The sequence below is a fragment of the Coenobita brevimanus genome, chromosome 44 (genome assembly GCF_032717465.1).
Source record: "Coenobita brevimanus isolate Jiangsu-jjx chromosome 44, ASM3271746v2, whole genome shotgun sequence".
Taxonomy (NCBI): domain Eukaryota; kingdom Metazoa; phylum Arthropoda; class Malacostraca; order Decapoda; family Coenobitidae; genus Coenobita; species Coenobita brevimanus.
The window spans coordinates 8,803,368-8,821,237 of NC_136997.1; the positions used below are offsets into that span (position 1 = coordinate 8,803,368).

Here is a 17,870-nt window from a genome sequence, read left to right on the forward strand (position 1 = left end):
ATTTCCGGTAATGCTCATCGACGAAGAGGTGACGATACGGCCTTATTCTTTACCAACATCCGCGGCCTTACCACAAATTTAAACTCAGTTCATTTTTTCCTTCAGTCCATATCCCCTTTGGCCCTTTTCCTCACAGAACCACAAATCTCACCCTCTACCGATATATCTCCATTTTGTTTTCCCGGTTACCATCTCCTTACAAACTTTCGAAACAAGGGCGGCACTTGTTGTTATATCAAATCCCAATATGCAGTTGATACTATTTTAAACTTCACTTCATCCAGTTTTGATTACTCATTATATAAATTAAATTGCCAAAACATTGCCAAATATATCTGTGTAGTTTATCGTTCCCCCAATGCTTCTTCGGAACCCAGTGTATTTGATTCCATATCCACTCAGTTGAGTAACCTTGACCTTGCCCTTGACAATGAAATTACCATTTTGGGTGATTTTAACATACACAATGTTGAATGGTTATTGCATTCTGCCCGGACTGACGACGCTGGTCTAGAGTGCGAGCTGTTTGCGGAATCATTTAATCTCACCCAGTTGGTAAAGCAACCAACCAGAATACCTGATAATCCTGACCATAATGCCCATCTCTTGGATTTATTCTTGACAAATAATCCAGATCAATACAGGATAGAGGTACTGTCACCACTTGGATCCTCTGACCACAATCTCATCAAAGCCTCATTAGTTAACCCTCCTACACCTCCCCATTCCGAACCTGTCAGGGTGACCCGATGGCACTTTGACAGGGCAGACTGGGATGGATTTAGAAATTATCTTGCTGATGTTCCATGGCAGTCTTTCTTCTCTAGTGATCCCAATTCTACCCAGTCCCACATTTGCGACTTAATACTAGCTGGTATGGATTTATTCATACCAAGTCAACAATTCACTAAAAGATCAAACTCTCCAAAATGGTTTGATGGCAATTGTGCCAGAGCAACAGCCCAAAAGTCATTAGCATATAACTCTTACTTAAAATCAAAAACATCTGAATCACTCTCCCAATTTAAAATTGCTAGAAATCATGCAAAAGCTGTATTAAATCTATCTAAATCAAACTTTCTTCAAAAGCAAGCATCAAAACTACTTAACAACCCTAATGACAATAGAATATTCTGGTCAACTCTTAATTCTTTCAATAATAACTTTAACAAGTCATCTTCCATTCCCCCACTAAAATCTTCAGATGGCAATATTACAAATGACCCACGTGGGAAAAGCAGATATCTTTGCTAGTACCTTTGCAAGAAACTCTACCATGGATGATACCAGCCAGAATGTCTCAGTACTGGAACTTGATTCTCCCGAAATTGCCCCACTTAAAATACAGACAAGATTCGTAAAATCCATCCTAGACAATTTACCTACCAACAAAGCTCCAGGCCCAGATGGAATTCCGCCAATTGTTTTGAAAAAGTGTTCCCCTGAACTTGCCTCTGTCCTAGCTAAATTATTCAGACTATGCATACGTACTTCTTTATTCCCAAATTCACGGAAAGAAGCCAATATCCACCCAGTTCCGAAGAAAGGAAGTTCGTCTGACCCCTCCAATTACAGACCAATAGCTGTCACATCTTCTCTTGGTAAGGTATTTGAAACTTTAATTAATAAGCATATTGTTAAACATCTTGAATCCAACAACTTAATTAGTGATAGACAATACGGCTTTCGCCGCGAAAGATCCACCATTGACATACTCAATCTCTTAACTCATACGATCCATCAGTCAATTGATCTTTTTGGAGAAACTCATGCAGTAGCTCTTGATATCTCTAAAGCTTTCGACAGAGTATGGCACCGTTCCCTGCTGTCCAAACTCCCTTGCTATGGACTAACATCTTTTGTTCCTTTGATTTCTTCTTATCTTAGTGACAGGAAAATAAGAGTAAAAGTAGATGATGTATATTCAAATTTCCACTCAATTAACGCCGGCGTGCCGCAGGGATCAGTTCTGGCGCCAACCCTATTTCTGGTTCACATTAATGATCTCTTATCTGTCACTCACAATCCCATTCACTCATATGCAGATGACTCAACACTACATAGTTCATTCACACTCAGACATCCATTTACAAAGTCTAATATCTCTACCTCTCAACTCAGTACAGCCATCTCCATTAATCAAGATCTATCTACAATCAGTGAATGGGGACAAAACAACCTTGTCTCTTTTAATGCTAGTAAAACTAAATATATACAGTTTACTAATAGACAGATATTGCCAGATTCGTACATTACCTTCAGTGCTACTAATATTCCCATCTCCAAAAGTATTGAAATTCTTGGCGTCTCACTTAACAATGCCCTCAGCTGGACCTCTCATGTTAGATCACTTGCTAAAACCGCCTCAAAAAAACTTGGATTAGTGTACAGAGTCCGTAACTTCTTCGCCGATGAGCAGTTGGCTATAATTTATAAGAGTCATGTGCGCTCTCAGCTTGAATATTGCTCACCCTTGTGGGATGGTTGTGGAGAGGTTGCATTAAGACATCTTGACAAAATTCAGAATAAAGCTGTTAGAATCATTAACAACCCTGCCATTACATATAAACTACCTCCCCTGCAAGTAAGAAGGAATGTTGCCTCCCTTGCATTATTTTACAGATATTTTTTTGGCAAATGCTCAGACGAAGTTGCGTCCATGGTGCCACCTCTCCATGCCTTCCCTCGTGCTACACGGGCATCTGGTAGCGCTCATGACTGGAATGTCACTCAACCATATTGCAGAACTTCTGCCTATCAGACTTCTTTCATTCCCCGAACTGCATCTCTCTGGAACTCGCTTCCCCAGAGTTGTTTTCCTCCAAATTTCAACCTACAACTGTTCAAGTCTAACTGTTACAGATATTTTATGAACAGAGGACACCAGTAATCTGGTGAATGGATTTTTTTTTTTTTCCATTTGTTTTTCCTTCCTCCGTTCTGTTATTTAAAAAAAAAAAAAAAAAAAAAAACTAGGCAGCGAGGCCACCCAGTCATGTCGGTGCCAGCAAATGCAGGCGTCCCTCTCCAACGCCGTTTGTGTCATATGGGTAAATTTTATTACATGTTTTTCTCACTGATGTTCCAAGCCTCGTAACTCGTCTTCATAAGCAATTTATTTCCCTATTACATAATTATTACTGTAACATCCTCATGTCACCGACGCAAACCGTGTCGAAATTAAAAAGCTGTAAGTTAATTGCAAGGTAAAATTAAGGAGATCTGTGCAATATAAACGCTTAGGGAAAAAATCTTTAAAGTTTCTTATGCCAATGAGAAGCAGGACAAATATCAATGCCGTAATTAACCCTTTAACCGCGGGCATTGTTTTGCCCCGACTGGCCTCTCCCTTGGGGGTTTCAGCCAAATGTAAACAAACCTTTAAACCTTAATAACTGCACAGAATAAAGCTAGAGAAAAAAATAAGGTACCATTAGAAAGTACTAACCTTCAGCTTTGCAGTGATGTAGGTTTCATGACTTTGTTGACTTTCACAGGACGGGCAGTGCCGTTAGAAGTGAGGGGTGTAAAATCACTATTTTACGCCCCACACACCAGTACCAAATGCCAACCACTCTCTGATAATAGTACTATAAACATATATGAACACTGCACATACGATAAACACCCACTCTGTGTTCACTGAGGTAGGTAAAAGGCACTGTAATTGCCCGCACTTGACTGCGGCATCACACGCTCACTGACGTTTGGTTAGCGGCGATGTTTTCATTATTTCTAACTTCTATTACTATTTTACATATAATCTGGGCAATATACATTATATATACACTGCACTTATTACTATATTGCGTCACTGTCGCATCACAGAATTACAGCAGTGCCGCAGATTTTCTTATTACCATATCACTTATATACTGGCCATATTTACATAATTTTCTAGGTAAAATATCTCTTATTACTATATTATAGTAATAGGTGAAACAGGCTGTGGCACAAAAGAAGAAAGCATACAATGAATGGGTGAGAAATAGGGGCGTGGAAGAAGTTGAGAGGCGGAAGAGAGAGTTATATGTGGAAAGGAGGAGAGAGGTGAAAAGATTAGTAAGAGAGAGTAAGAAGAGAGTGGATGAGGAATTTGGAAGGAATTTGAGTGTAAGGTGGAGGGACTGTAAGAAAATGTTCTAGAGAGAAGTGAAAAGAGTAAGACAGGGTGGAAGTGAAGTTAGCAGGGGAGTGAAAGATAAAAATGGTAGATTACTAGTGAAGAAGGGAGAAAAAGTGAGCAGATGGAGAGAACACTTTAAGGAATTGTTGAACGTAGAGGATGGAAGTAATGCAAGTATAAGTGGCTGGGGAATGGCTGGGAGAAGGAGGGAGGTGAGAAGACAGGAAGAAATCAGTAGGATAAAAATTGTGGAAGCAATGAAGAAAGTTAAGTCGGGGAAAGCCCCAGGAATTGATGGAGTGTGTGGTGAAATGCTGAAGCATGGGGGAGAGATAGTAGTAGAATGGATGTGGAAGATGTGCAGATTGGCCTGGGAGGAAGGTAGAGTCCCGGAGGATTGGAAGTCAGGTATAATTATTCCCTTGTACAAAGGAAAAGGGGAAAAAGAAGTGTGTGGTAATCATAGGGGCATTTGTCTTCTTAGTATAATAGGAAAAGTGTATGGTAGGATACTTATAGACAGAGTTAGAGAAAGAACAGAGAAATTAGTTGGAGAAGAACAGGGAGGCTTTAGGAAGGGAAGAGGTTGTGTAGATCAGATATTCATTCTTAGATCTTTAGTGGAAAATTTTCTAGAGAAGGGAAAGAAGTTGTATGCGGCTTTCATGGATTTGGAGAAAGCATATGACAGGGTGGATAGACAAGGATTGTGAAAAGTGTTAAGAATATATGGAGTAGATGGGAAGATGCTGAATGCTGTGAAGAGTATGTACGATGGTGCGAAGGCTGCAGTGCGTGTGGATGGTGAACTAAGTGAATTTTTCTCTTTGAAAGTTGGTTTGGAACAAGGATGTGTCATGTCTCCATGGTTGTTCAATCTGTACATGGATGGGGTAATAAAAGAGGTACAAGGTAGGGTAGTGGATGTTGGAGTGGCCCTGGTGAGAGAGGATAGTGTTTGGAAACTCCCTGTACTGTTGTTTGCAGATGATACTGTGTTGTTGAGTGAAGACGAAGGGGAGCTGCAAGGCTTGGTGGATGAGTTTGAGAGAGTGTGTAAGAAACGGAACCTAAAGGTGAATGTAGGGAAGAGTAAAGTGATGGTCTTTGAGAGAGGTGAAGTTAGTGAATGTACAGCAAGGTTAGATGGTGAGGAATTGGAAAATGTGAGTACGTTTAAGTATTTGGGTAGTGTGATGAGTAAGGATGGAGGTTTGGAGGGTGAAGTGCTTGAAAGGGTACAGCAGGGAAGAAAGGTTGCTGGTTCCTTGAAAGCAGTGATAAGAAACAGGGAAGTGAGCATGGAAGTGAAAAAGTTACTACATGACAGTATTGTGATACCAACTCTACCGTACGGAAGTGAAGCTTGGACATTGTTGGAAGGACACAAGTCAAGAGTGAGAGCAGTGGAAATGAGTTATTTAAGAGGAGCCTGTGGAGTCACGTGGAGAGACAGGCTGACAAATGAGGATATAAAGGAGCGTTGTGGTGTCGATGTGGATGTGATAGGAAGCGTTATGAGGAACACACTGAGGTGGTTTGGCCATGTGGAGAGGATGGAGGGCGAAAGACTGATGAAGAGAGTGTATGTGAGTGAGGTGGAGGGGGGAAGAGGGAGGGGGAGGCCGAGGATGTGATGGAGGGATGGGGTGGAGAGGTATATGAGAGAGGGGGGTGTGAGTTGGGAGCAGGGCAGTGAAATGGCGGGGGACAGGGCGACTTGGAGGCGATTTTTTTGTGGCCACCCCAAACGGGATTGAGGCGTCTGGCAATAGATAGATAGATAGACTATATTATACAGTTATTGGTAAAGCACGTCACTGTCGCATCACAGAATCACAGCAGTGCCGCAGATTCTCTTATTACAATATCACTTATTATACTGGTCAATATTTACATTGTTTTCTAGGCAAAATATCCCTTATTACTACATTATCCCTTATACAATTATTGGTAAAGCACGTCACTATCGCATCACTGTATATCACTGTCACTGTCAGTATTTACTCAGAGAGTGGTACTCGGCAAAGCACGGAGTCACACACAGAGAGCGACTTGGCATTCCTGGCACTGGTGTGTGCTCATTTTTCTCATCCGAGGCCTCCGTGTGGTGTTATGACACACTCTGCAGCGGCCCTGTGACAACCTGCCGCCTGCAGTGAGAGGCAATTTCACAAGCTGGTGCCGGCTCATGTAATTGCGGCACTCAAGAGGGTCAGGTTGTGTGTCAGAGTGTCGCCTCAGGACCAGTGCTGTCACCTGACCAAATCGTGCAAGCAGCTGCTGCACGACAGTCTTGGAGAACTGTCTCAGGGATGGTTGCCTTATGCCCCCGATTTGTGTCTTGTAGAGGAGGAAGGCGTTGAGCATGCACATATCGAGCATGTGGAGGCAAGCCTTCCTGTACCATTGGGTGTTTCTCCTGAGACAGTCTATTTTGCCAATCATCATGTCAGACTTATCAACAAGTCTCATGTTGATATTGTAGTCAATGATGGCATCGGGCTTCATGATTGGCTCTCCCGTCCTGTAGCTGACCTTCCCAGTTCTCTGCAATTCCCCCTTGTGGATGGTGCTGAGCATATTCACGACCTTCTTGTCGTGCCACCTGATCGCCAGAAGCTTGTCTGACTTCTTCAGGTGCACATCTCCCTTCGATGAGGATGATGCTTCTGGGAAATTTGGCCACTCTTTTCTATGGCTCCGTACAGTGCCCACAGTGCCAATGCCGTGTTCAGCCAGATATTTGGCAAGTTTCAGTGCTGTGTAATAATTGTCTGTGTACAGCACATGATTCCCACCAAAATACCTCTCCATCAGCACTTTTACAACGGAGCCAGAGAAGCCAAGGGGGTCTTTCCTGTCCACGTCCATTGTACTTGCAGAGTAGATCACAAAATCAAGGATATACCCCGTCTCACAGTCACACAGCACAAAGAACTTTATCCCAAAGCGGTGGCATTTGCTGGGGATGTACTGCATGAATTTGAGACGTCCTCTGAACAATACCAGGGATTCATCTATGACGACTTTTTGCATAGGACGGAAAAATCGCATAAATCGATCCCTAATCCTGTTGAGAAAATCCCTCACTTTCCACAAAGGGTCAGTTTGGGACAGGTTTCCATTGTCAGCGAAGTGCAGGTATCCTAGCAGCTGTCGGAACCGATCTCGTGACATGTACTTGCCGAATGTTGGGATAGAAGTAATGTCATCAACCAGCCAGTACTCCTCCAACTCATGTCTCTTGATATGGGGCATCAAGAACATGAGAGCAAAGAACACATACAGCTCTCTGATCCCGACAGGCAACCACGACACTTGCTTTGGTGAGCCAATAGGTCCCAGCCCTTCTGTTGCACACTGAGCTGCATACCTATTGGTCTCATTGCTAACAAACTGCACGATTTCGTCATCCATGAAGGCCAGGAAGTAGTCAACAAAGTCATCTCCTTCGTTGCATGGGAAGGCAGGCTGTATTCCCGCATTTGTCATGTCAAACAGAGGATTGTGAGCTGAAAATCAGCACCGTCAGACAAAACAAATGCATCCACTTTCCTGGTGCGTGGTTCAGTGGCAGTGGCAGGTCGCATTGCACTCTTTTCCCCGTGAGAAGGAGCTGAGGTGGAGGCAATGGGTGAGGCAATGGGTGAGGCAGGAGGTGAGCAGGAGGGGGGTGAGTGGGGGGGGGTGAGTGGGGAGGTGGCGAAGGTGAGGGAGCTGGGCGGGGGGCAGGCGGGGGGGTTACTGACCTGGTGTGTGGTGAAATCCGACCCTTTCTTCCCCACTTATCACCTCGCTTATCACCCGGCTTTGCCCTCCTACTGCCACGCATCCCTTTGTTCTAGGCCGGCCTGCCCCTTCTTACCCGCCTGCACGGCCTGCATGGCCTGCCTTCCCTTGCTGTGCAGGCTCTGGGAATTCATATTCCTCAGATGATGTAGACTGAGGAGAGGGCACGGCAGAAGATGAAGAAGATGTGAGGGCAATAGGGCTAGGGGAACGGGTAAGTGGTGGGAAATGCTTGCTAGGGCCTGGTGTAGGAGACGTAAGTTTACGCTTCACTCCCTTCCCACGTGCAACACCAATTTTCCCCATAGGCGCCTTCCCTTTCCCAGAGTAAGTTGGGGGCGGTGGGGGGGAAACAACATGTTCACTTTCATCACTGTCACTGTCAATGCTAAACAGTTCACCACCAATCACTGCAAAATTGTCACTACTACTTGCTGTAAGTGTATCACTCTCACTGCCACAATCCAGAGTTGTACTTACCGTTTTATCCAGCTCTGTCCTAATTTCTGGGGTGCTCAACCCCTTCTGCCTCGCCGTTGGCAGTTCCTTCCTCGGTGTAGAGGTCGAAGGCACACTAGCACTAATAATTTCCGAGGAGGAAGCGAGCAACGATGACTTGGGACGGAGCGCCATTATCACGCACAGAGCTGGACAGATACTGACTGATGCGTGTCAGGGCAGGGGTGGGGGGGGCCCCCTTGGGGTGGGAGGAGGGAGGTGTGGGATGGCTGGCGTGAAAGAACTCGACAGCTACTCTTGCGTGAGACAATTTGCGCACAGGAAAAATGTGTGGTGTTCAAAAAATTCACGAACATTCCAGAATGACACCCGCAGTTTGGTCCAGTTTTGTCGATGTCATTCTGGAATGACACCCGCGGTTAAAGGGTTAAGATATCAGACCCAAGCCTAACTCAAGGCCGAACTTCAGCCAGTGAGACATCCCGTGTACAACTAACAAATCTTGGAAAATAAACCGCTAAGGAAGAGTTACTGTGATGCTTCCTTTGTCATCTAAAATACGTAAAATATAAGATAATTTGCTAAGAAAAAGTGTTACGAAGCCACCTATAGAACAAAAATACGTCTACCCATTCCCAAATCAAGGGAGAACTTCTGCCAGTGAGACTTCCTGTATGCAGCTAATTGTTCGTGTGAGCGAGGCGAGTGAGAACACCAAATTTAGCCACAGTTTGGACAAAGATATATCGCATCAGCAAGAAATGGGGGCAGGAGGCAGGAGGAATACTCTACAGTACAGTAGAGAACTTTATATATATATATATATATATATATATATATATATATATATATATATATATATATATATCAGCTAATTTTGAAGTTACAAGTAACACTCCAGTTTGGAAATCGCATAAAAATCCTCAATTATTTTCATTACATAGAAACCAGTAATTTCCGATAGTTTTTTCCGTAAATCGAGGGAACAATTTTTTTATAAGGCAGATAAGCCTAACAGCCGGCTGCACAAGAAGTAACGGTCTACAGTTGCGTGAGTAGCGAACGGTATTTTCCGACGATTGCTGAGAGAGTTGGTTTTAGAATGTGTGAGGGAATATTTTTGGTGTAATTAAGTTCGTTTTAGTACTTTCAGGTCAGGAAATCAGAGGAAGATGATGCGCCATATGAGACAATATTCAGCACTGCCTGACTTGCTCGCTCGCTCACTCGAACACGTTCCACACATCTAGTGTGGGCTCTTATTACATGTTAAACCTTCCCAATAAATCGCTAAGAAAGAGATGCTACGACTCACTTACGGGCGAACTTTTTCCCTGGACACTTCCGATGTGCAGCTGATAGACCTTGGAAACGATGCCAGTCTCCACAAGGCGGATGAGGTTGTCTGAGATGAGGCGGGTGTAGGGGGTGTTGCGACGTATTATCCAGACCATAAAGTGTTTGTATATCTGTGGAAGTAGGTACACTATACCACCAGCTGTGTGTCTGTGTATAGCCTATATATCTTTATATCTATGTGTCTGTGGATGTAGCAGGTATTTTGACGTATTATCCAGATCATAAAGTTGCTGTATATCTGTGGAAGCAAGTACACTATAGCAGCGGTTCTCAAACTTTTTAGTGGGTGACCCTATTTGAAATATTTCAAGACTTCGCAACCCAGAGGGTAAAACAATCAAACAGAGAGAGAGAGAGAGAGAGAGAGAGTAACCGGTATATAGCCTATCGTAGTTATCAATAATATGCCAATAGTGTAATAAGGATAATTACAATTTCAATTACGTAAATAAAATAGGCCTACACTGAAGGTATTAGGCCTATTCTATGTCCCTGCGACCCATTAAAATTTCTCTCGCGACCCCAAGGTGGGTCGCGACCCATACTTTGAGAATCACTGCACTATAGCACCGGCTGTGTGTCTGTGTATATATATCTATATATCTATGTGTCTGGGGGTGTAGGAGGTGTTGCGACGTATTATCCACATCATAAAGTTGCTGTATATCTGTGGAAGCAAGTACACTATAGCACCAGCTGTGTGGCTGTGCATATATATCTATGTGTCTGTGGGTGTAGGGGGTGATGCGACGTATTATCCACATCATAAAGTTGCTGTATATCTGTGGAAGCAAGTACACTATAGCACCAGCTGTGTGTTTGGTTGTTTATCTTTGTTTCTGCTTCTTTGTTTATCTATCTATCGTCCCGTGTGTCTTTGTACCTATCTATCTATCTATGTTTATTTGTCTATGTCTGTAAAATTCTGTCTGTCAGTCTGTATCCATGTCAGCCTGTTTATCTGTCTATCAATCTAAATGTCTTTCTTATTGTGTGTGTGTGTGTGTGTGTGTGTGTGTGTGTGTGTGTGTGTGTGTGTGTGTGTGTGTAAAATCTGTCCATCTGTCCATTCCTCTATCCTTCTTGTCTGTATGTTTGGCTGTTTGTTTATCTCTACACCACCCACCTGCTCACCCATAATATAAGTTTCCCGAGTCATTTTCTTGCGATGCTGCGTGTAAACCATATAATCAATAGGGCAAATCAAAGTATGCGTCCCCTTCATCACCAGCTTCACCGGGGCCCCATACAGATCGTGGATGGTAATGTTGGGGTCGATGTATAGCCTCCTCCCCAGTTCTGCTAGGAGGGGGTTCTCTGAGCTCCTTAAGGCGTCTGGTACAAAGCTTCCATATTCGTACATCACGGGCCTGGAGAGAGAGAGAGAGAGAGAGAGAGAGAGAGAGAGAGAGAGGGGGGGGGAGAGAGAGAGAGAGAGAGAGAGAGACATCATGAATCATCATTGTCATTGCCATCATTATCACCATTACCACTCTAGACTTCTTCCTCACTCCGCAATACGAACTAAAGAAAAGGAACCAACTCTTTTTATTCTAATTTGGCCTAAAACTGTCATCTGGTTATCTTGAATGCTGAGTTGTAGCAATAAATTACCCTTAGAAACTGATACCAGTCACGAAAAAGTGCAATGTAGAGCCGTGGCATTGCCTTTTTCTGCCACTAAGTTAGGTGAATAATGCTGCAAAAGGACACAATTCTGGGCCAGGTTAAGGTGACATCAATATAGGTAATAAGTGTCCACAGTAAGGTATGGAACATGGTGGAGTGGAGTAGCTCTTGAAATAAAATTGGAGGATTTTAAACAAATTTTATTCTAATTCACCATTTTCTCTGTAGCTGCACCTTTTGCCTTTACACACACACACACACACACACACACACACACACACACATATATATATATATATATATATATATATATATATATATATATATATATATATTAGCCGTTTGCTTTCCATTAAAATGACTTAAGCAGACAGTGATGTAGCAAAGTTTTAATTCTCTCGTTTTCCTGATCTTCTATCCTCTGGATTCTCTATGCTCTGGTTTCGGCTACCCTGTTATTCTCAGACTAATACAGTACGTTGTGTACTGTACATATCCATTAATTCTACCGACTATGAAAAAATTCTTTGACTATCTCAGTTTAAGGTGGAAACACATTCTGTCAATTTCTTCCTTCTCTAAAATCTCCATTCAAGTTAATTTCAGTGTTCATCACCACCTTTGGCTCTCGTGCACATCAGCTGATCACCGTGGTGGACAAACCTGTATCTTTTCTATCACCAATGACGGAGCAGCTTGTACTCGCACAGCACCGTACCTGTACTGTATCCTTGAACACCTTTTTTATCTATCTATCTATCTATTGCCAGACGCCTCAATCCCGTTTCGGGTGGCCATAAACAAATCGCCTCCACGCCGTCCTGTCCCCCGCCATTTCACTGCCCTGCTCCCAACTCACACCCCCCTCTCTCATATACCTCTCCACCCCATCCCTCCATCTCATCCTCGGCCTCCCCCTCCCTCTTCCTCCTTCCACCTCACTCACATACACTCTTTTCGTCAGTCTTTCACCCTCCATTCTCTCCACATGACCAAACCACCTCAGTGTGTTCCTCATAAAACTTCCTATCACATCCACACCACAACGCTCCTTTATATCCTCATTCGTCAGCCTGTCTTTCCATGTGACTCCACAGGCTTCTCCTAAATAACTCATTTCCACTGCTTTCACTCTTGACTTGTGTCCTTCCAACAACGTCCAAGCTTCACTTCCATATGTTAGACTGTCATGTAGTAACTTTTTCACTTCCATGCTCACTTCCCTGTTTCTTAACACCGTTTTCAAAGAACCAGCAACCTTTCTTCCCTGCTGTACCCTTTCAAGCACTTCACCCTCCAAACCTCCATCCTTACTCATCACACTACCCAAGTACTTAAACGTACTCACATTTTCTAATTCTTCACCATCCAACCTCGCTGTAGATTCACTGACTTCACCTCTCTCAAAGACCATCGCATTACTCTTCCCTACATTCACCTTTAGATTCCGTTTCATACACACTCTCCCAGACTCATCCACCAAGCCTTGCAGCTCCCCTTCGTCTTCACCGAACAACACAGTATCATCTGCAAACAACAGTACAGGGAGTTTCCAAACACTATCCTCTCTCACCAGGGCCACTCCAACATCCACTACCCTACCTTGTACCTCTTTTATTACCCCATCCATGTACAGATTGAACAACCATGGAGACATGACACATCCCTGTTTTAACCCAACCTCCAAAGAGAAAAATTCACTTAGTTCACCATCCACACGCACTGCAGCCTTAGCACCGTCATACATACTCTTCACAGCATTCAACAACTCTCCATCTACACTATATATTCTTAATACCTTCCACAATACTTGTCTATCCACCCTGTCATATGCTTTCTCCAAATCCATGAAGGCCGCATACAACTTCTTTCCCTTCTCTAGAAACTTTTCCACTAAAGATCTAAGAATGAATATCTGATCCACACACCCTCTTCCCTTCCTAAAGCCTCCCTGTTCTTCTCCAACTAATTCCTCTGTTCTTTCTCTAACTCTGTCAATAAGTATCCTACCATACACTTTTCTTATTATACTAAGGAGACAAATGCCCCTATGATTACCACACACTTCTTTTTCCCCTTTTCCTTTGTACAAGGGAATAATTATACCTGACTTCCAATCCTCCGGGACTCTACCTTCCTCCCAGGCCAATCTGCACATCTTCCACATCCATTCTACTACTATCTCTCCCCCATGCTTCAGCATTTCACCACACACTCCATCAATTCCAGGGGCTTTCCCCAATTTAACATTCTTCATTGTTTCCACAACTTCTATCCTACTGATTTCTTCCTGTCTTCTCACCTCCCTCCTTCTCCCAGCCATTCCCCAGCCACTTATACTCGCATTAGTTCCATCCTGTATGTTCAACAATTCCTTAAAGTGTTCTCTCCATCTGCTCATTTTTTCTCCCTTCTCCACTAATAATCTACCATTTTTATCTTTCACTCCCCTGCTAACCTCACTTCCACCCTGTCTTACTCTGTTCACCTCTTCCCAGAACATTTTCTTACAGTCTCTCCACTTTACACTCATATTCCTTCCAAATTCCTCATCCACTCTCTTCTTACTCTCTCTTACTAATCTTTTCACCTCTCTCTTTCTTTCTACATATAACTCTCTCTTCCGCCTTTCAACTTCTTCCACACCCCTATTTCTCATCCATTCATTGTATGCTTTCTTCTTTTGTGCTACAGCCTCTCTCACCTCTTCAGTCCACCACGCTGTTCCTTGCACCCCCCTCCGTCTTCTCTTCCTCCCACACACCACATCACATGCTGCACATATTTCTTCTGTAAATATCCTGCACACATCTTCCACGTCCCCCATCTGCTCCAATTCATATTTGCCCAATCGTTCCTCCACTTCCCTTTTCGTATAACTAATCCTACTGCTTACTTTGTCAATCTTTCCTCTCCGCTCGGCTCCTCCGACCACAACCTTATCACCTTAATCAGTCCTATCGTTCCAGTAAGGCCTGTGGACCGTCCCAAGAAGAGGCAGCAATGGCACTTTGGAGCTGCTGATTGGGAGCCCGTCAGATGGTACTCCTATGATTTTCCATAGAATGATTATTGCGTCCATGGCCAAGAGCCATCTAAGTTTGCCTTGCACATTATGAAAATTGTTCTCTCGGGCATGGAAGCAGACATTCCTTTCTCTTATCTTTAGACTACTGAAAAAAAAAAAAATGTTTAATTGCGCTTGTTCTAATGCTGTCCACAACAAGGAGAAGGCCCCCGAAATGTACCAGAATTAACGCACCCTGAATCTCATCTGTATTATATCTCCGTCTGGAATTGTGCGGTCTGTTCTCCTCTCTGCTGAGAATAATTTCACTCGTACAAAATGCTCTGAACTCTCTGACTCAGATTCTTCTCACTCCTTCAGCCACCTTACCATATACTTTTCTAACAACTGTAATTCATCTTTCTTTCCTCCTCTTTTCCTCTCTGGTGACTTTGTTGTTGTTTCTTCTATTGAAGAGCAGAATTCTGTGCCCTAACACTCTCATCCAATTCCATCCTAGTTGATTCTGGTGCTGATCCTACATTTCTTCCATCTCTGACTTCCTCATGACTGGTATTGAAATTTCTTTAGTTGATATACTTTCTGTCCTCACTAGCCACAGTACTAACAAGGCGCATAAACGTGATGGGGTCCCTCTTGTTGTCCTCAAGAACTGTGCATCTCTGCTTACACTCTACCTAGTAAAGTCCTTTCCCCTTTTTCTGTCAACTCGCACCTTTCCTAGTTGCTGGAAGTTTCCTCTCATTCAGATTGTCCTTAACATGGGTGACCATTCCCAATCTTCTAACTATTGCCCAAGTGCTTTAACATCCTGTAATGAATCATCAGGGACGCTCCACTGGGGATCTTCTCAGACTCCTGGTCATCCTCCTTTCGGGACTTCGGCGAATGCTTTGCTATTGGACATGACATCTCAAAAGATTTTGATTGAGTTTGGCATAAATATTTAATTTCTGAACAGCTCTCATACGATTGCCATCCTTAAGAGGAATAGACTGTAGCACCAGTCGAACAGGGCAGTACTCCCAAGGTGGATGGCAAGCTGGTGATAGGGAGAGCTGGAGCTCCCGGTTCACCAGCTCTCAGGACTTGATCATGACCATCCCCCTTTGCTGAACATTTTCAGTGCATTCACTTACACAGAAAGCAGGCGAGCATGCTCTCTTAATACATCTACCTTGAACTGTCTACGCCGCACTACATGCGCATAACATAACACACCTTCTATTCACTCTCTTTAGTAATGGCCGCTGCAATGTTACTATAAAATGAGATGGTAACTCGGATTGCCACCACCGGCAGGGTAGGGCTGGCGGCAAAGGGTCCTCCCGGTCGCCATCAAGCAACCATGCCGGCACAACTGTTGCTATTTCCGGTAATGTTCATCAGCGAAGAAGTGAAAGTGCGGCCTATTTCTTCACCAACATCCACAGCCTTACCACAAATTTCAACTCAGTTCATTTTTTCCTTCAGTCCTTATCCCCTTTGGCCCTTTTCCTCACAGAACAACAAATCTCACCCTCTACTGATATATCCCCATTTTATTTTACCGGTTACCATCTTACAAACTTTCGTAACAAGGGTGGCACCTGTTATATCAAATCCCAATATGCAGTTGACGCTATTTTAAACTTCACTTCATCCAGTTTTGATTACTCATTGTATAAACTAAATTGTTAAACTATTACCAAATATATTTTTGTAGTTTATCGCTCCCCCAGTGCTTCTTCGGAACCCAGTGTATTTGATTCCATATACACACAGCTGAGTAATCTTAACCTTGCCCTTAGCACCGAAATTACCATTTTGGGCGATTTTAACATACATAATGTTGAATGGTTATTGCATTCTGCCAGGACTGACTACGCTGGTGTAGAGTGCGAGCTGTTTGCAGAATCGTTTAATCTCACCCAGCTGGTAAAACAATCAACCAGAATACCTGATAATCCTGACCATAATGCCCATCTCTTGGATTTATTCTTGACAAATAATCCAGATCAATACAGGATACAGGTACCGTCACCACTTGGATCCTCTGACCACAATCTCATCAAAGCCTCACTAGTTAACTCCCCCACACCTCCCCGTTCCGAACCTGTCAGGGTGACCCGATGGCACTTTGACAGGGCAAACTGGGATGGATTTATAAATTATCTTGCTGACATTCCATGGCAGTCTTTCTTCTCTAGTGATCCCAATACCACCCAGTCCCACATTTGCGACTTAATACTAGGTAGTATGGATTTATTCATACCAAGTCAACAGTTCACTAAAAGATCGAACTCTCCAAAATGGTTTGATGGCAACTTTGCCAGAGCAACAGCCCAAAAGTCATTAGCATATAACTCTTACTTAAAATCAAAAACATCTGAATCACTCTCTCAATTTAAAATTGCTAGAAATCATGCAAAAGGTGTAAATCTAGCTAAATCAAACTTTCTTCAAAAGCAAGGATCAAAACTACTTAATAACTCTAATGACAATAGAATATTCTGGTCAACTCTTAATTCTTTCAATAATATCTTTAACAAGTCATCTTCCATTCCCCCACTAAAATCTTCAGATTGCAACATTTCAAATGACCCACGTGGGAAAGCGGATATTTCTGCCAGTACATTAGCCAGAAACTCTACCATAGACGGTAGCAGCCAGAATGTCCCAGTACTAGAACTTGACTCTTCTGAAATTGCTCCATTCAAAATACAGACAAGATACGTAAAATCCATCCTAGACAATCTACCTACCAACAAAGCGCCAGACCCAGATGGAATTCCGCCAATTGTTTTGAAAAAGTGTTCCCCTGAACTTGCCTCTGTCCTAGCTAAATTATTCGGACTATGCATACATTCTTCTTTATTCCCAAATTCATGGAAAGAAGCCAATATCCACCCAATTCCGAAGAAAGGGAGTTCCTCTGACAACCCTGATTCCAGACCGATAGCTGTCACATCTTCTCTTGGTAAGGTATTTGAAACTTTAATTAATAAGCACATTATCAAAGATCTTGAATCCAACAACTTAGTGACAGACAATATGGTTTTTGCCACGAAAGATCCACCATTGACATTCTCAATCTCCTAACTCATACCATCCATCAATCAATTTATCTACATGGAGAAACTCATGCAGTAGCTCTTGACGTTTCTAAAGCTTTCGACAGACTATGGCACCAATCCCTACTGTCCAAACTCCCTTGCTATGGACTAACGTCTTTTGTTCCTTTGATTTCTTCATATCTTAGTGACAGGAAAATAAGAGTAAAAGCAGATGATGTATAATCCAATTTTCACTCAGTTAATGTCGGCATGCCGCAGGGGTCAGTTCTGGTGCCAACCCTATTCCTGGTTCATATTAACCCTTTAACTGCGGGCTTGATTTGCTTTTTCTTGCGGCACCCGCGGGCGTATTCACGCTCCGACAGACTCTCTAAAAATATTTGCCAAAAATCAGTTATTAGTCCTAGAATATTAAAATCAC

The 17,870-nt window shown here is 43.1% G+C and overlaps 1 protein-coding gene across 1 annotated transcript in view; it reads right to left on the reverse strand.

The window, feature by feature from the left end:
• The window catches only part of LOC145397965 (uncharacterized), a 14,160-nt gene extending 3,060 nt beyond the window's left edge, over positions 1-11,100 (reverse strand). Inside the window, exons 1-2 of the mRNA XM_080270941.1 lie at positions 10,863-11,100; positions 9,697-9,846 (exon numbers count right to left, since the gene is read on the reverse strand). Of these exons, the coding sequence (XP_080127067.1) occupies positions 9,697-9,846; positions 10,863-11,099 (387 nt within the window). The 5' untranslated portion in view covers position 11,100. The remainder of the gene's footprint in view (positions 1-9,696; positions 9,847-10,862) is intronic.
• Between the last annotated feature and the right edge of the window lie 6,770 nt (positions 11,101-17,870).